The sequence below is a fragment of the Notolepis coatsorum genome, assembly GCF_963971535.1.
Source record: "Notolepis coatsorum genome assembly, chromosome: 20".
In the NCBI taxonomy this organism is placed as follows: Eukaryota; Metazoa; Chordata; class Actinopteri; order Aulopiformes; family Paralepididae; genus Notolepis; species Notolepis coatsorum.
This window is the reverse complement of record NC_140184.1, coordinates 14,643,268-14,663,562: the sequence shown is the minus strand read 5'-3', so window position 1 is coordinate 14,663,562 and position 20,295 is coordinate 14,643,268. Positions and strand designations below refer to the sequence as shown.

Sequence of the window (20,295 nt, the reverse complement as noted above, 5' to 3'; positions counted from 1 at the left end):
CTGGAGGTAGAGATTGGTCCTGCCTCTACATTAGTTGTCTGGAGGTAGAGATTGGTCCTGCCTCTACATTAGTTGTCTGCAGGTAGAGATTGGTCCTGCCTCTACATTAGTTGTCTGCAGGTAGAGATTGGTCCTGCCTCTACATTAGTTGTCTGCAGGTGGAGATTGGTCCTTCCTCTACATTAGTTGTCTGGGAGGTAGAGATTGGTCCTGCCTCTACATTAGTTGTCTGCAGGTAGAGATTAGTCCTGCCTCTACATTAGTTTTCTGTAGGTAGAGATTGGTCCTTCCTCTACATTAGTTGTCTGCAGGTAGAGATTAGTCCTGCCTCTACATTAGTTGTCTGGAGGTAGAGATTGGTCCTGCCTCTACATTAGTTTTCTGTAGGTAGAGATTGGTCCTTCCTCTACATTAGTTGTCTGCAGGTAGAGATTGGTCCTGCCTCTACATTAGTTTTCTGTAGGTAGAGATTGGTCCTGCCTCTACATTAGTTGTCTGGAGGTAGAGATTGGTCCTGCCTCTACATTAGTTGTCTGCAGGTAGAGATTGGTCCTGCCTCTACATTAGTTGTCTGGAGGTAGAGATTGGTCCTGCCTCTACATTAGTTGTCTGGAGGTAGAGATTGGTCCTGCCTCTACATTAGTTGTCTGCAGGTAGAGATTGGTCCTGCCTCTACATTAGTTGTCTGCAGGTAGAGATTGGTCCTGCCTCTACATTAGTTGTCTGGGAGGTAGAGATTGGTCCTGCCTCTACATTAGTTGTCTGCAGGTAGAGATTGGTCCTGCCTCTACATTAGCTGTCTGGAGGTAGAGATTGGTCCTGCCTCTACATTAGTTGTCTGCAGGTAGAGATTGGTCCTGCCTCTACATTAGTTGTCTGCAGGTAGAGATTGGTCCTGCCTCTACATTAGTTGTCTGGAGGTAGTAGAGATTGGTCCTGCTCCACAGGTTTACACTCACACTAAGGACATACTACTTCAAGGCCTTGTCGGGTATCTGGCTCTGAGCTATATGATCTACAAATGGTCATGTTAGTTATGGAGCATGTTTACCAAAGTTACAGAAGCATAGGGTGTTGAGTGCAATGATCTGAGGTTGGATAAGAGCTGAGATGTTTGGCTGTATAGATTCAAGACTCAAGAGTTTATTTATCACATACATACCAGGGCATACCTGTATTGTTCCTGAAAAGTAATACCGATGGTAATTCTATGGTTTAGATTGAGGTGCTCTGTATGATGTCTGAACATAATGTGCATAAGTCTGTGTGACTTCGTGCTAGACTCTGCTTTTGAAATGAATAACGTCAGACACTCTTCATTACTGCCTGCTCTTGACCGGCCCTCCATCTTTAGAATAGAATAGAATAGAATAGAATAGAATAGAATAGAATAGAAATACTTTAATTATCCAGAGGGAAATTTGATACTACAAATCGCTCACATTAAACATTTAGACAGAACAAAGTCACAAATAAGAATAACAAAACAAATTGCCTAAGAATAAGAATAGAAGATAATATACAATAAGAAAATATACAGTAAAAATATACAGAAGTCTACAGTGAGTGTAATATTGCACAGTGTTGTTTCAAAAGTAAAAGTCCAGGAAGATGGTATCTGTCTCTCTGTGCTCAGTGATGCAGTGAGGCACAGTGATGCATTGTAAAGTCTGATGGCTGTCGGAATGAAGGACTTCCTGTTCCGTTCAGTGCTACATTTAGGGAGTTTTTTTTAATTTAATTTATAATTTATTTAAATTGATTTCATACTGTATATTGATTGAAGAAGTGTGTTTTTAGTCGACGGCGGACAATTGGGCCTAGAGGAAAGGCGGAGGAAGCTCTGCAGCCCAGACGCCATGGCAACCACACCTCACACTGCGCTCCCACTACAAGCATTCCATCACCTGAATAACAGGGGCAGGACGAAACAAAGAGACTCACAGCGAGAGGGCGAACAGGCCCATGAGTCACTCTCACGCACACACACACACCGGGGGAACGCTCAAAGCTCTTCAGGCAGGAGCTGACGCAGAGAGCTGGAGTGGTACAGCTTGAGTCTCTTCAGACAGGAGCTGACACAGAGATGATGATAATAATAATAATAATTAATAATTAATAATAATAATAATAATAATAATAATAATAATAATAATAATAATAATAATAATAATAATAATAATAATAATAATAATAATAATAATAATAATAATAATAATAATAATAATAATAATAATAATAATAATAATAATAATAATAATAATATTTAATTTGTAGGGCGCTTTATAATTGTGGAGCAAATCTCAAAGTGCTACATTGTAAAAGAACATAAAAGCTAGCAAGAGAGTAAAAAAAGAATATAAAATGAGCAAGACTAAAACTAGTAAGGAGTAAAAAGAACACTAAAACTAGTAAAATAGTTAAAAAATAAGGTCTAAAACTGTGAAGAGAACATAAAATGTGTGGAGCTAAAACTAGATAAAAATCAACAAAAGGCTCTTTAAAAAGATTCGTTTTGAGGCCCTTTTTAAAAGCATCCATAGTCTGTGGTGCTCTGAGGTGGTCAGGGAGAGCATTCCACAGACTGGGAGCCGGAGTGATACAGCTTGAGTCTCTTCAGACACAGAGAGCCTGAGTGATACAGCTTGAGTCTCTTCAGACACAGAGAGCCGGAGTGATACAGCTTGAGTCTCTTCAGACACAGAGAGCCGGAGTGATACAGCTTGAGTCTCTTCAGACACAGAGAGCCGGAGTGATACACCTTGAGTCTCTTCAGACACAGAGAGCCGGAGTGATACACCTTGAGTCTCTTCAGACACAGAGAGCCGGAGTGATACAGCTTGAGTCTCTTCAGACACAGAGAGCCGGAGTGATACAGCTTGAGTCTCTTCAGACACAGAGAGCCTGAGTGATACACCTTGAGTCTCTTCAGACACAGAGAGCCGGAGTGATACAGCTCGAGTCTCTTCAGACACAGAGAGCCGGAGTGATACAGCTCGAGTCTCTTCAGACACAGAGAGCCGGAGTGATACAGCTCGAGTCTCTTCAGACACAGAGAGCTGGAGTGATAATAATAATAATAATAATTTAGGACCTGCTCAGAGGTCATTAATCGGCATGCATGCGATTCGTCTCTGCGATTAACCCATCCCGTCGTCCTTCCCCCCCAAGGGCAGCCGGGAGCAGACAGGCGCAACGTGAGCCGCGCCAGGGGACCAATCCAAGTGCTCCTGTCCGTCTTCATCAGGGACGCCACAGCGTTAGCGATCTTGTTGTTGTGCATGTTTTTCCATTGGGTTTATCTTATCGGGAGGGGAAACCCTTGCGAGCACGGGAAGAACATGCAAACTCCACACAGAAAGGCCTGGGAGACACCCCACCTGGGTAACTGGCATCATGGAAACCTGGTCCCCAAGCGGGAATCGAACCCTGGACCTTCTTGCTGTGAGGCGACAGTGTTAACCACTACACCACATCTTGAGTCTCTTCAGAGCTGACACAGAGAGCCGGAGTGGCAGTGATACAGCTCGCTGTGCGTTAGTCAGACGTTGTGCGTCGCATTAGAGAAACCTCGGCACACACACACAAACTCGCCTATGGAAAAGATGTAACAAATCATTTTTAAACGCTCTAAATCATGTTTATGTTTGGGATTTAGAGAATCCGCTATGGCCGGTCAACCGGTTATGTAACATAATATGATAGTGTAAAAAGAACAAACTGAAATGAGTACGGTAATGATATCTCATGGCAGAAATGATATGTTTCCTATAAAACCTCCTCGAGGCAGAAAGTATAATGTTTTCTTATAATCCTTTTCCATATGGACATGCAAACATCAGGGACATAGTTGTACAGTGTCATATTTCAAACGATGTCTATTTCATGCTCATTGCTATCTGATTGCTTAATTCCTTGATATGACTAGAAACAACGTTGTTCTCTCGTGAGCAGGTTTTATTGTCGTTAATAAAAGAGTTGTGATATTTTATGCTGAGTCCAGGGCTCTGCCCCCGGGGGGGAACTGATCCGACTGGCTGTGTCTGTTTGCTACCGTGTCGTCAGATGAGCGTGTGAGGCGGGCAGGCTGGCGTCTACTAAGGTGACCGCTGCGGCTTGGGCGGCCCACCCCCACCCCCACCCCCACCCCCGCGACCACATGACTCTGGACATGGACGCCGTCCTGTCGGACTTTGTCCGCTCCACCGGGGCCGAGCCGGGCCTGGCACGAGACCTGCTGGAAGGTAAGACGACCAATGGGACGACCTCGTCCAATCTGGACGGAACAGCCGATGTTGTTTGTTTGGGCAACAGACTACTGTGTGTTTATGATGAAATGTCTTCCTGTTCTTCACATCACCCTCTATCTATTTCTCATTTAGAACTTTGTTGATAAAAAAAACGTCAACCTCCAGCTAGTCACATACAGTGAGCATGCAATGTATATGTGTATGTATATGCATGTATATGCAATGATGTGCAAATATATTCTATACTATGCGTCTTGTTGATACATCATTTTAGATGTATTTTCAACTGGAAATGAGATCATACAAGGCATTTTGGAGCAAGTATGTCTCGTATTATGCATGAACAGTATGTATGTTTCATATTTTACATTTTACATTTACATTTAGTCATTTAGCTGATGCTTTTATCCAAAGCGACTTACAAGTTTTGTACGACAAGTCAGCAGGAAGGGCACAACTCTTATCAGCTGAGTAACAATGGTCATCAAAGTGTTGAGTGCTTTGAGTAAATTAATTGCCTTGGTATTTTGTTGTATTCCGGTTCATTTCACTAGTTCAAATGAATTCCATTTCCAGAGGAGAGTTTGGATTAGCAAGGTTTGTGTTGTGTTTATCGCCTCTTTACCTCCTAAAAACAGCCTATCTATGTACATTTATAATAGTAAGAGCATGAACGGTATGTGTGTTTCATATTTTAAATGCATTGCCTTGGTATTTTGTTGTATTCCGGTTCATTTCACTAGTTCAAATGAATTCCATTTCCAGAGGAGAGTTTGGACAAGCAAGGTTTGTGTTGTGTTTATCGAGGGTTGTCGTTACTGGGAAATGCCAATACTCCTTATCCCCAGTCCAGATCAAGAGCTTTAGCTGTGAGCAGAATGTCTTTTGTGTATACTAAAGCAAGGAGTGACCTTTTAAGTCTGTTGGTACTCATTTAAGATAATAGTCTCTCCTTTTCTCTCTCTCTTTCTCTCTTTCTCTATTTCTCTCCCTGTAATCTTAAACTTGAGTGATTTTGAACAATACTTACATCGCTTTGCTTTTGTGCCATTTAGGGATGCTCGATATTGGCTTTTTTACCGATACCGATATTCCGATATTGTCCAACTCTTAATTTCCGATACCGATATCAACCGATATCAACAGATACCGATATATGCAGGGTTTCCCCGTCCAAAAAACTGAATAATTTCAGGTAACTAATAATTTCACTGGATATATATATAACAAATATTGTTATTGTTTTTTTTTTGTTTTTAAACCGATACCGATATTTTCCGATATCACATTTTACTGCCGATATCGGCCGATAATATCGGTCGGCCGATAATATCGGACATCCCTAGTGCCATTGTATTACCATTGATGAGGTTGCCGGGTTGCCAGGTACCCAGGTGGGGTATCTCCCGGGCCTTTCTGTGTGGAGTTTGCATGTTCTCCCCGTACTCGCAAGGGTTTCCCCTCCTGATAAAATAAACCCAATGGAAAAACATGCAGAACAAATCGCTAACGCTGTCGCGTCCCTGACGAAGACGGACAGGAGCACTTGGATTGGTCCCCGGGCACGGCCCCACGCCGCAGCCCATGTCTGCTCCCGGCTGCCCTTGGGGGGGAAGGACGACGGGATGGGTCAAACGCAGAGAGGAACATTTCATCGGCGACCCAAAAAATATATATATATTGCATGTGTGTGTATCTGTGTGCCGCCCATCGCATGTGTGTGTCACTTGCATGACGACATTGTCAATGTGTGCAATGAATAAAGACTTCTTCAAAGTCCAGTTTAATCTTAATCTTAATCTTGATACAACCGATTACACACATGGGTCTCCTTTGCCTTAGGCCATGTCCAGACTAAAACGATTTTGGTCGTTTTAGGCAAAGTATTTGATCGTTTGCACCGTTCTGCCACACGGAAATGCGTTCTGGCAGCCTGAAGACGGTACTTTCTGATACCAGCTCCCAGAGTGCGCAATTCTGAAGACGCCTGAAGACGACCCCCACTGCGTCACCATCTTTACATGGTCTTCTCCTGAACCGATGACGCGTATAGCCCACCTCTCCCTTACCCACATGTGCAGACTCAGCCAAACATCACCAACCACCGTCGACAACAGATTGACATCTCCCTTAACAGTGTCGACTAAAGACGCACTTCTTCAACCATTATCTGAATTAAAAAAAAAAAAAAAAAAAAAAAAATCTAACCCTAACTAACCATACTGTCATGCACTTGTCCTAATAAACTAACCTACACTGTAGCACTCAACACTTTGATGAACATTGTTACTCAGCTGATAGAGTTGTACCCTTCCTGATGGCTTGTCGTACAGAACTTGTAAGTCGCTTTGGATAAAAGCATCAGCTAAATGACTAAATGTAAATGTAAATGTAAATGTTACATAGCTTGATCGGGCTTTTACAGCTAAATGTACTTTTTTTGAAAACCCAAGCAGTAGCCAAGCATACTGTTCCATAGCATACCCCTTCAGTTGATCATGACAAATCCTCTCTTACCTTGATGATTAAAAAGCCTCCATAATTTAGTAAATAGTATCCCCATGGCATGGTGTTGAGCTGTAGCCAGCAAGCTATGCTATCAATATTAGCTAAATAATTAGCGTCACATAGCTGGCCTTTTTCTGAAAACCCAAGCACATATTGTTCCATAGCATACGCCTTCAGTTGATCATGACAAATCCTCTCTTACCTTGACGATTAAAAGCCTCCACAATTTAGTAAATAAAGTTGTAGCCAGCCAGCTAGCATTGATGCTATTCAAAATGCTATCCACATTAGCTAAATAGCTAACCAATTAAATACAATAGACAGTGGTATCCTGAGGTAACATTAAATACAACGTTTACTAGTCGAAATGACTGGACACACACAGGGACAAGTTAAACATCAATCAATTAATTTATTCCAACAGGTAGTTTGAGCTGCATGTGAGCCGCGGTCTTTCTCTCCTCTCCTTTGGAAACGAATGACGTTACGTTAGCTCGAAAAGCACAGAGCTGGCCGCGTCTATTCGAAACCCAAACGGTGCATGCGTTTTGCGAATCTGATGCTCTTGCATATGACATCTCTCTTTGAATGTTTATTTACATTGGAGGAGGCATTAGCAGATTGAGACTTCATTTTGTTTGTCTGTGGCAGTTTTTTTTCTTCATTCATGGATTCACTGATGTAAACATGGACATACTGTGTGTTTTTTCAAAGCTCACGCCATGTGAATATTTCTGCTCCTCGGAGACGAGTTGGATTAGTGAAAAGAGAGTCTTTGCATGTTAATATCAGTGCTTATAAGTGACTACCAGATTAGTAGCCATTTAATCGCCTGGACTCTAGAGATCGCTGGCTGCTGGGCTTGTCCTGTATGCAGTTCTCCCAGCATAATGTGCTTTCTATTGCACATCTGGCCGCCCATTAGCAGTCGGTAATCGCTTTGCGAGCTAGCTCCCATATGAAATGCTACACGGTGAAGGTCAGTATGAACTTGGCCATCTTTATGATATCTGTGCCATACCCTCATTCTGGCTCCTCAAACATGGCACAGCAAGAGTTAAGTACGCCCACTCCCCTCTGAGAGTGTTGAGTGCCCTAGATTGCATCTGTCACGGTTTGATGTAGGACCCAAGTGCAGGATGAAGGAGGCAGAGGTAGATGATGAGAAAACCCAACACGGGGTGTTTAATGTTGACCAGCAGGCAGATAGAGGATACAAAAGAACGGGAACTCAAGAGAAGGTTGACAGCCTGGTAGGTCTGGGTACCGTTCACATTTGAACCAATACTGGTATCAGTATCAGTTCCTGGAATTCGGAATCGGCACCCAGCGGTACCTTTTTCGGTACTTAACTCTCTGTAATAACAAATAATTGTATTTCAGTTGTAAAAAAAAAGAAGTCCAAACTTCTCAATTTCAACATTGTTATTATTTTGAACATTTTGTTATTCATTGTTCACACCACACAAGATAAATCGCATGACCATATATTATGTTTTTTAAATGTTTAAATATCAACATTATCTGGCCATCCTCTGTAAATATGATCAAACTCCTCTGACCTCGTCTGGTCTTTCCAAAGACCCAAGAGATGGGACTGTAATATATATATATTTGGGGAAATGGCTTCTTCTGTAATATAAGAGTATATTACACTCTTATACTAAACATGTAAAGGCACCAATATTTGGTACAGATTGATCTAGCGTGAATCGGTACTCGGTGGTACCGATGTAATTCGGTTGGTACCCTTTGAAGTACCAAGTTTGGTACCCAACCCTACAGCCTGGCTGACTAACCAGGGGGCATGATGACGACAGCAGTATCTCGACATGCAGGGCTAAGTTAGTATCTGGCTGTGTGTAGTCACTCTAACACATGCAGGGCTAAGTTAGTATCTGGCTGTGTGTAGTCTCTCTAACACATGCAGGGCTAGACTAGTATCTGGCTGTGTGTAGTCACTCTAACACATGCAGGGCTAGACTAGTATCTGGCTGTGTGTAGTCTCTCTAACACATGCAGGGCTAGACTAGTATCTGGCTGTGTGTAGTCTCTCTAACACATGCAGGGCTAGACTAGTATCTGGCTGTGTGTAGTCTCTCTAACACATGCAGGGCTAGACTAGTATCTGGCTGTGTGTAGTCACTCTAACACATGCAGGGCTAGACTAGTATCTGGCTGTGTGTAGTCACTCTAACACATGCAGGGCTAGACTAGTATCTGGCTGTGTGTAGTCTCTCTAACACATGCAGGGCTAGACTAGTATCTGGCTGTGTGTAGTCTCTCTAACACATGCAGGGCTATAGGTTAGTATCTGGCTGTGTGTAGTCACTCTAACACATGCAGGGCTATAGGTTAGTATCTGGCTGTGTGTAGTCTCTCTAACACATGCAGGGCTAGACTAGTATCTGGCTGTGTGTAGTCTCTCTAACACATGCAGGGCTAGACTAGTATCTGGCTGTGTGTAGTCTCTCTAACACATGCAGGGCTATAGGTTAGTATCTGGCTGTGTGTAGTCTCTCTAACACATGCAGGGCTATAGGTTAGTATCTGGCTGTGTGTAGTCTCTCTAACACATGCAGGGCTATAGGTTAGTATCTGGCTGTGTGTAGTCTCTCTAACACATGCAGGGCTATAGGTTAGTATCTGGCTGTGTGTAGTCTCTCTAACACATGCAGGGCTAGACTAGTATCTGGCTGTGTGTAGTCTCTCTAACACATGCAGGGCTATAGGTTAGTATCTGGCTGTGTGTAGTCACTCTAACACATGCAGGGCTATAGGTTAGTATCTGGCTGTGTGTAGTCTCTCTAACACATGCAGGGCTAGACTAGTATCTGGCTGTGTGTAGTCTCTCTAACACATGCAGGGCTAGACTAGTATCTGGCTGTGTGTAGTCTCTCTAACACATGCAGGGCTAGACTAGTATCTGGCTGTGTGTAGTCACTCTAACACATGCAGGGCTAGACTAGTATCTGGCTGTGTGTAGTCACTCTAACACATGCAGGGCTAGACTAGTATCTGGCTGTGTGTAGTCTCTCTAACACATGCAGGGCTAGACTAGTATCTGGCTGTGTGTAGTCTCTCTAACACATGCAGGGCTAGACTAGTATCTGGCTGTGTGTAGTCTCTCTAACACATGCAGGGCTAGACTAGTATCTGGCTGTGTGTAGTCTCTCTAACACATGCAGGGCTATAGGTTAGTATCTGGCTGTGTGTAGTCTCTCTAACACATGCAGGGCTATAGGTTAGTATCTGGCTGTGTGTAGTCTCTCTAACACATGCAGGGCTATAGGTTAGTATCTGGCTGTGTGTAGTCTCTCTAACACATGCAGGGCTATAGGTTAGTATCTGGCTAGTCACTCTAACACATGCAGGGCTAGACTAGTATCTGGCTGTGTGTAGTCACTCTAACACATGCAGGGCTAGACTAGTATCTGGCTGTGTGTAGTCTCTCTAACACATGCAGGGCTATAGGTTAGTATCTGGCTAGTCACTCTAACACATGCAGGGCTAGACTAGTATCTGGCTGTGTGTAGTCTCTCTAACACATGCAGGGCTAGACTAGTATCTGGCTGTGTGTAGTCTCTCTAACACATGCAGGGCTAGACTAGTATCTGGCTGTGTGTAGTCTCTCTAACACATGCAGGGCTATAGGTTAGTATCTGGCTGTGTGTAGTCTCTCTAACACATGCAGGGCTATAGGTTAGTATCTGGCTGTGTGTAGTCTCTCTAAGGCTTGCAGGGGTAGATGGCAAATAAGCAAATTTCCCAAAACGTTGCTGTGTTCCTTTAAACATAAAATAAAGAATAGAATAGAATAGAATATATATATATATATATATATATATATATATATATATATATATATATATATATATATATATATATATATATATATATATATATATATATATATATATATATATATATATATATATATATATATATATATATACAAGCCCATTGTATGTGGGGTCCCACAAGGAAGCGTGCTAGGACCTCTCCTTTTTTTACTGTACATAAATGACATGTCAGCAGCATGCTCATGTAACTTGTTTTTATTTGCAGACGACTCAGCCCTGCTAGTCTCACACAAGGATCAGAACACACTAGAACAGTTGCTAGGTGAAGAACTTGCAGGGGTCAGCAGGTGGCTTTCGGACAACAGGCTTTCTCTTCACCTAGGTAAAACAGAGGCAGTACTATTAGCCTCCAAGCCCAAGCTCAGGAAAGCACGGGAGTTTAATATCCAGCTAGGAGCTGTAACCCTAAAACAGCAAAAAAAACGAAGTATCTAGGCTGTATGATAGACGGGAGCCTAGATGGGGAGGCTATGGCCTCCCAAGTACTGGGCAAAGTCAACGCCCGCACCAGGTACCTAGCTAGGAAAGCCAACCTCCTTGGCAGAGATAGCCTCAGGCTATTAGCAAATAGCCTAGTACTCTGCCACTTTGACTATGGTAGCGTATCGTGGTTCGAGGGCCTGACAGTGAACATAAAAAAGAAGCTTCAGGTTTCCCAAAATAAGCTAGTAAGGGTGGTAATGGGTCTTGGCCCTCGCACCCACATAGGGAGGAGTCACTTCCAGGAGCTAAACTGGCTTCCTGTGGAGGCCAGAGTTACCCAGCTCAGACTGAACATAGTGCACAATATTATAAACCAAAGGTCCCCTAGATACCTCCAGAACTACTTCACCCCGGTCAACGAATCCCACAACCACAGAACTAGAGCAAGCATAGCAAACCTGAAGCCTGCTTCTTTCCGATCCAAACTGGGCCAATGCTCCCTTATTTTCTCTGGAGCCCAGGATTGGAACAAGCTGCCTCTCCCCATCAAGCAGAGCTTGAGCCTCCACAGCTTCAAGAGAAGCGTCAGGAAGTGGCTCATGGACAGAATAGAAGAATAGCCCCCTATAGTTTGAATGGGTTTCCAATCAGTTTTTAGTTATTGTGGGGTATACAATTTTAGCGATAGGTTAGTCGTATAATGTTTTAAATGTATGAGTGTTGTGTTATTGTCGTGTTTTTGTTGTGGCCTAACAGCCCTGGGACCATGACGGAAATAAGGGTTTTACTCTTTCTCATGTTATCCTTTGGATCCTTGTTGTGTGTTTTTAATCCATCAATAAAATAAAATAAAATAAAAAATATATATATATATATATATATATATATATATATATATATATATATATATTTAGCTATCATTACTCATTAGGGCTGGCGATGATTCTAATACTCGCCTGCTGCAGTTCTTGTTCTGGCACAGAGTGTTGCTGTGGTGTTGTTGTTGTTGTTGTTGTTGTTGTAGTTGCCGCTCTGGCAACCTGTCCTGAGGCTGTTTCCGCGTGCGCAGTTATCTAGGGCCGTCGTTGGCATTGCGAGGGTATCTAAGTAGTTGTTACTTAGCAACTAACAGTCATGAGATTTTGTCGATTTATTAGTTTGTCTGTTTGATTGAGACATTATTTCCCAGATTATTTTCCTTCCGCAAATTAATCCCAACAGATCTGTTTCAATCTAAACCCTATTAAAGACCACCAACGGTATATCTGTGAATATAATTCTAAGGCCAGAGATAAAACAGAATGGGTTAAAGTCTTCACTGCACCATACTTTAGTGCAGAGTGCTGTCTGTTGTAGTTCACAGTCTGACTCCTTTGACGTCAGTGAGCTCCTATCACCCTCCTGTGCTCTCCTCTGCTGCACTGGGATCTGTTTCCTCTCTGCCTGGGCCTCACTCTCCTGTGTTCTCCTGGCCTCAAGTCGCCTCCTGCAGTCTAGCAGGCGTCAAGGAAGGAAAGATGAGGGAGAGAGAGAGAGAGAGAGAGCAGAGAGAGAGAGAGAGAGAGAGAGAGAGAGAGAAGAGAGAGAGAGAGAGATGAGGAGAGAGAGAGAGAGAGAGAGAGAGAGAGAGAGAGAGAGAGAGAGAGAGAGAGAGAGAGAACCTACTGCCCCTGTTGACCTGGAACAGCGTAGTTAGTGAACTGGAACCACTCCCGCTTTCAGTATGCATGTGTCTGTCTGTCTGTCTGTCTGTCTGTCTGTCTGTCTGTCTGTCTGTCTGTCTGTCTGTCTGTCTGTCTGTCTGTCTGTCTGTCTGTTTCTCTCTCTCTCTCTCTCTCTCTCTCTCTCTCTCTCTCTCTCTCTCTCTCTCTCTCTCTCTCTGTGTCCATCTCTTTCTCTCTCTTTCACCATCCTTCTCTCTCTCTCTCTCTCTCTCTCTCTCTCTCTCTCTCTCTCTCTCTCTCTCTCTCTCTCGCCATCTCTCTCTTTTTTTGTAACAAAAACAAAAAAGGCCATTTTTAGGCCTCACCAACTCCCTCCCTCTCCCCCGCCTCTCCTCAAACCTCTCCCTCTAGTCTGTAGTCTCAATGCGTACGTCAGTCTTTCCATCACATACAGTAGATCTCATGGATCAAGTCCATCCATCCTCCCTCTGTCGGCACCACCTGACTCATCCACTTCACTTGTGAGAGCCTTTTTGGTTGCCGCCCAAGGTCCCAGTTCTCTATCTCTCTCCCATTCTCCTTCTGATGCACGCTGAGGAGAAACAAGAACGCATCAATGCAAGGCAACGTACAAATTCCAAATGAATGGCTTTGTTGAAATGATGCAGACACTCACTAAGCTAACTGACCCAATTCTCCCATTGGGTTTTGACTGTTGGACTTGCTTGTCCTGCGTAAATGGCTTGCGTCATGCATTCCATACTCTATCAGCACAGCAGCTGTTAGCAATAAGCAACGGTTAGGTTCAAAAGGAGGTGCAGATGATTCTAAAACAGAGATAACTATCTGGAGATAGATCCAGCTTCCCTACGTGATTAGTAGAAAGAGGATTGCTGAAGCTGTTTTCTTCTATTCATTTTGGACTATGATCATGTGATTCATAGACATGCTGCAGCTTCAACTTTTATCAACAATTCTTAGAAAGTGTTCTATTTCCGTACTTAAGCGCAGAAATTAGAATGTGTGTACGCACAGAGAAATCGGGATTTATCACACGTGCGTACACGGGTCGTACGCACACTTCGTGTTGATAAATACCATTAAGGTCTACGCTCCACGCTCGTGCACGATTTTAAGTATTTGCATATAGAACCGCCCGTAATTAACCATATACGGTAATGGAACACCCCCATGAAATGTGGAAAAGTGGACTAAGCCGAGCGAAGTGTGTTATGGGAGAAATACGAGACAGGCTGACATACATGTACACGTACGGTGATGTCGGATATGATATCTATTAACTTAAAGACCATATTAACTAATAAAGACCGTGCTGGAATATGACTGCCTTTTTCCGTTTTGTTCGATTAATACCCAGGGATTAAAGTTCTCCTCGATTTTATTCCAAATCGCGACGGATTTTCCGTCAATGTTCTACCTGCATATGATTTGTAGAGGCATACAATCTATTTTGATGTCGGTATTAGGTAGCCTATATTACAATAATACGAGAGCATATACTGTTATGGTTTGAAACCGACCCCAACAGCACGGCACAGACAGGTAGTTCAGAGTTAGCCAAAGACTAGGGCGTATTTATTTCTGAAACAGGAATGAGTGAAATAACAATAAGAACAACAAAGGGGAGAATGTTCTTGGCAGAGTTGTCTGCGGCTCTGCAGATCGTCCCGGTATTGAGATGGTGAAGCGGCGTAGCGCCACTGCCTCTGCGGCTCTGCAGCTACTCCAGGATCCAACTCGGGGAGGAACGGAGAGAGAGAGAGAGAGTGGTCAATAAACAAGCCAACGGAATACAGAGGCAGTCCAGTCCTCCTTAGCTGAGTCCAGTATAATCACACGTGACTTTATCTTCAGTGTTACCAACACACAAGTTTAGCTGAATCTCACTGCATGTATGATGTAGCCTATACGCCATGTGTAGCCTGCCTATATGTGATCAATACAAACTTGAACTTGAATTCCATCATGTCTGTGTGCGGGAGCTCACAAGGCTGTTGTCACAATGTAAATAAGAGCGTGCACTGAAAAGTTACAGTATGTAGTTGGTTGATTATTTGTATGACAGTCAGTAAACCCTAAAAAGTATCCGTTTTATTTAATGAATTGAAAACATGCAGCATTGCCTTTCCTCCCGGCATGCAGCAACGACATGAATCAGGCAAATGCGCATCGCAACATTGACTGAGTGGAATCCCTTTCTATTCACATAACTGCATTTGTGATGGAGCTTTGACAGCTACAGTAACAGTCTATTGCTCGATCCATCTCCAATATCACGATGGACCGTGCCGGTGGCAAAGACCCGAGGGTGGAGAGGACTTGAATGAATTCCATCATCATATTTATATGTTGTGTCTGTCCACTATGTTTGTTACTTTGTTATTTCCCCCCCCCTATCTATGTAAAGCGACCTTGGGTCTCTTGAAAGGCGCTATATAAAATGAAGCTATTATTATTATTGTTATTATTATTATTATTATTATTATTATTATTATTATTATTATTATTATTATTATTATTATTATTATTATTATTATTATTATTATTATTATTATTATTATTATTATTATCACGTCTGTGCGGGAGCTCACAAATAGACTGTTAGTCTTAGTGAAGTTTCAACGGAGGTAATCTATTCGAACCAACAAATTGAAATAGAAAGCATCTCGTTGTGACCAATCTTATTTGGAAACATGACACAAAATAATAGTATTTCGCTTTTTATTTTAAACAATAAATCGCGTTTGGAGATGGCTGTTCTGCGTAAAAGTATGATCCCTGACCACTGTGTGTCGACTTGTAACTGTCTTAACTGATTTGTATTGTTTATTCTCATTTGTTGTGCCTATATGTATGAATCTACTGATAACTGTGTCTTGTTTTGTAATCTCGTCGTCACTGTAAATTAGGGTAACCTCAGTGTCTCGCGAGTTGCTATAAAGGTTTGAAATGAAATAGCTGCCATTATCATATCATAACTTGGCATGTCCTAGAATGTCCACAGAGAATTAGCAATGGTGTATCTTCTTTCATGGACAATATTTGACACCGCCATCGGCCTCTCAGATGCACATTGTTTTTCTTTCCTTCAATGACTCCGATTTCAAGACGCTCCTTCAATATCATTACGCACCTATCGATCTCTTTACTGTAATCTTTTGTTACCGCTCTGTATAGGAGCATTAATGAACTGGGTGGGGGGGGGGTAGCGTTTCCTGGCTGCGGCATGTGTAGATGATACAGAGAGAATTGATCTTTACCGTCAGAGAGAGAGAGAGAGGGAGAGTGCTTAATGTAAGGGGCACAGCCAGTATGCGGCGGAGGAATATAGCTATTCAATTGTACAGCGGTAGTCATCATGAAGGAGTTACGGTCGTTACCAAGTCGCTCACTCAGAAGAAGAAAGCCGGCCTTTCTTGCTCGTATTTTGTATCCGTTTCTTTGCCGATAAATACCCATCATCCATCCTTCCTCATGCCAGGATGCGGCACGTCGTTGGCAGTCATTCTATTGTGCCGCTGCTAACTCTGTGCACTCCGTCTGGCCAAAGAACTAACAATACTGTCCGTCTCACTTCTCCTGACCCTCACTGACACAATGGACGGCTAATTGCTCCGGTCTCCTTGTTTACCACACCGGGTTGCCCCCGCTTGTGTTCCCTGCGTGGCAACACTGGGCTGTTTGATACCTGAGAAAGACATCATTCAAGTGCTCGTGCATCTCTCTTTCTTTCTCTCTCTCCCTCTCTCCCTCTCGCCCTCTCTCTCTCTCTCTCTCCCTCTCTCTCTCTCCCTCTCTCCCTCTCGCCCTCTCTCTCTCTCTCTCTCTCGCTCTCCCTCTCTCCCTCTCTCCCTCTCTCCCTCTCTCTCTCTCTCTCTCTCTCTCTCTCTCTCTCTCTCTCTCTCTCTCTCTCTCTCTCTCTCTCTCTCTCTCTCTCTCTCTCTCCTTCTCCGCAGACACATACTGTATGAAGGGGGGGGGGAATAGTGTAGTGCCTTTTCATTTTTGCTGAGGTAGAGGAAGGTTAAATTGTTCTGTCACTCAACCTTCAGAAGCAGGGCTATAGGGGGCTGTGTGCCCAGCGTGCCCAGCCTGCCCAGCATGCCCATTGTCATCCACTTCAACTGGCATTGGCTTCACCTGGTAAAATAGCCACGCAATAATTATTGTGTGTATCAGGTGTGAAACAGCAGTCGTACATATCTGCTATGCTCTACTATTTATCTGTGTGTTGTCCTACTGCCTTTTTTGGTATCGCAACGCAACTAAAATGTAGTCTGTAATACTTTTATAGCGATTGGAAATATCGCTCTTGCAGTGTTTAGCCTGGAATAAAGAGAAATCCTTCTGCATAGCTTCAGTATCTGATCACAGGCGGCGGCGCTATTGTTGTCAGATGTGATGTTGTTTGCACACGAGCGCATTCCTTTGTATGTAGGAACGGGTGGAGGGAGACCTACAGTACACAACATTTATTCATTCTGACGTACATTTTTAAACATTACACCGTATTTTATCTATTTAATTCTCACACATTTTCACCACCTCTTCTACCTCATTTTAGCATTTTGTAAATTCTTTGTTTTGTACATATTGCATGTTTTGTATAATGTTTGGTCTTTTACTCTTTTACTCTTTTACTGTATGAAACACAATCTCAGGAGAGTCATACAGAAGCAGTAGGACATTTCACTATAATGTACCTTATATGTGACAAATGAAACAAAACTTGAAAATGTAATATGTTGCCTCTTGTGCAGATTTAACAGTAAGTGGTGTGTGTGTGCGTGTGTGTGTGTGTGTGTGTGTGTGTGTGTGTGTGTGTGTGTGTGTGTGTGTGTGTGTGTGTGTGTGTGTGTGTGTGTGTGTGTGTGTGTGTGTGTGTGTGTGTTTGTGCGTCCCCAGGTAAAAACTGGGACCTGAGCGCAGCCCTCAGTGACTACGAGCAGCTCAGGCAGGTCCACACGGCCAACCTGCCCCAGGTCTTCAACGAGGGCCGCTACTACCGGCAGCCAGAGCACAACACCCCCCAGCACGGCGGCAAGGTGGAGAGGCCCGCTGTCCAGAAGCAGGAGGACAACACTCAAGGTGGGCTCTACCATCCGGGGGGGGGGGGGGGGGGGGGGGGGTTCACTACAGTTGCGACAGTAGATCAGGAGGATAGAGCGGTCATCCGGTAATCGGAAGGTTCCCGGTTCGATTCCTGCTCTTCCCGGGCAGTTTGTCGAAATGTCTTGAGCCTTGAGCAAGACCCTTAACCCCATAATTGCTCCTGATGAGCAGGTTGGCACCTTGCATGGTTGCCTCTGCCGTCGGTGTGTGAATGTGTGAGTGAATGGGTGAATGTTAGGAACAAAATTGTAAAGCGCTTTGGATAAAAGCTGCTATAATTATAATTGCACCATTTACTGTGATGTATATGAAAAGGGAAACCTTTGAGGGCTGAACAGCGCTGGTGCATATATATATATGTGGTGTGAAGTGGAATCTTCCATCTTTGGGTAGCCATTAGTTACGTCATCACTCGAATGTTCAGTTCTGAACATTCTATATTGTGTGTGAGATCGTTCACCTGGTGAGAAGGAGGAGCCGGGGGGGTGAAGTTACAGAACACAAGACGCGCACAGTGACCATTTTCAACCATCGTCTTTCTTTTTGCACATGTGCGTATTTTCTTTTTACTTTACTGTGTCACACTGACAGCCGCTCTTGTTTTTTTTTTCCCTCGAGGGGATGTTCTGTCATTGATTGGTCCCTCTTTTCTCGATCCTCCAATCACAAGCGACAAACAAAGGTTGTCCGAGGGAAGCGACAATTGCGATTGGAGGATCAATAAAAGAGGAGGGGGTTTGAGGTAGGTCAATTGAGCCTTTAGTTATTTTGCTCAAAATGTCATCTATTTTATTGACTGAGAGGAAATTAACCGTACAGACAGGCAGCTAATAAAATCCATAAAGCTAAATGCACCCGCATCACTTGGGCAGTAACTCTATTTCAACTCAGCCATTTTCAACATAACGCCATCTCCTTCATATTCATACGGTACTCACTTAACATTAGCACCATCTTTTTTTCTTTCTATAATCCCTCTCTCCTTCCCTTCCCTTCCCTTCCCTTCCCTTCCCTTCCCTTCCCTTCCCTTCCCTTCCCTTCCCTTCCCTTCCCTTCCCTTCCCTTCCCTTCCCTTCCCTTCCCTTCCCTTCCCTCCCTCCAGAGAAGCGTCTGTCTCGAGGCATCTCCCACGCCAGCTCGGCCATCGTGTCCCTGGCTCGCTCCCACGTGGCCAGCGAGTGCACCAGTGAGCAGTTCCCCCTGGAGATGCCCATCTACACCTTCCAGCTGCCCGACCTCAGCGTCTACAGCGAGGACTTCAGGAGCTTCATAGAGAGGGACCTCATCGAGCAGTCCACCATGGTGGCCCTGGAGCAGGCTGGTGGGTGGATGGGTGGATGATGGATGGATGATGGATGGTGTTTTTAGGTCAGATCAACATTGGACCTATGTTATGTTAACCTTCTGTAGTGTGGTAGTGAAAGGTTAACCTTCTGTAGTGTGGTCGTGAAACGGTTAATCTTCTGACAGAACAGGGCGAGAGAGTGTGGGAAGCTGGGTTGAAAATGAGGATGTTCTGTGAAGAAAATCTGGTAAATATAATGTCATGAAGATGCCACGGTGACTCCGGTTGCTCTTGTGATTGACACTGGTTTTAGATAATCTGACTAGTCCGCCATGGTGGCTCTGATTCAGGCCAGCCAATCACTCTATACCTGAGGTGTTTTCATTGACTTGTATATATCATAATTTGCAATATAAGGTTTAGATTGTTGAACGAAATACCAGTCTGCTTTGTCCCGTTGTGTCTGTTGTTTCCCACCTTTTATTGACAGCCAGACTGCTAATCTGCTACAGTTAGTTGTATTGTCCATGTGGGTGCATGTTTCACTAGGCTCTGGTGGTTAACTGGTTATTGTTACTGTTATAAGTAAATTAACATGTTGTTAGGAGACAGGAGAGGAGAGGAAAGGAGGGGAGAGGAGAGAGGAAATGAGGGGAAGAGGAGAGGAAAGGGGAAGAGAGGAAGAGGGAGAAGACAGGTGGAAAGGAGAGGGGAGCGATGAAGAGGGGAGGAACAAAGTAGTCTTTGTCTCTGTTGGAGCCACAGAATGAGTTGTTGTGATGTTCTCAGAATGCCACCATAATGATATCATTATGATGTTAGCCTGAGACAAGACATAACATGATGCTGCCACGAAGCTAACTCCTCTTTTATAGTGAAATATTAAATACTAACATCAGACGGTGATAAAAGCAGAAGTCTTGTCGAGGGACAAAAAGAGCATCTGAGAATCCAGCTCTGTGGAGTGTCTACTAGTTCATACGGTTTATACGCACAAAAAACGCTCAGTGCTGACACTCCTGTGCTATACCTGCTGTGTATGAGCCCGTGCTCTAGCGGGGAGCTAAGCTGCTCCCACTGCTCTCCCTGCTCCCACCAAGGGCATTACTAAATGATGAACGAGAGAGAGAACACATTATCTCTCTCTCACTCACTCACTCACACACACA

The 20,295-nt window shown here is 43.7% G+C and overlaps 1 protein-coding gene across 1 annotated transcript in view; it reads left to right on the top strand.

The window, feature by feature from the left end:
- Window positions 1-4,159: 4,159 nt before the first annotated feature.
- Window positions 4,160-20,295, top strand: part of otud7a (OTU deubiquitinase 7A) — a gene marked incomplete at its 5' end in the record, with an annotated part of 67,580 nt that continues 51,444 nt past the window's right edge. Inside the window, 3 exons of the mRNA XM_084337674.1 lie at window positions 4,160-4,244; window positions 17,635-17,817; window positions 18,944-19,162. Coding sequence (XP_084193800.1) covers window positions 4,160-4,244; window positions 17,635-17,817; window positions 18,944-19,162 — 487 coding nt within the window. The remainder of the gene's footprint in view (window positions 4,245-17,634; window positions 17,818-18,943; window positions 19,163-20,295) is intronic.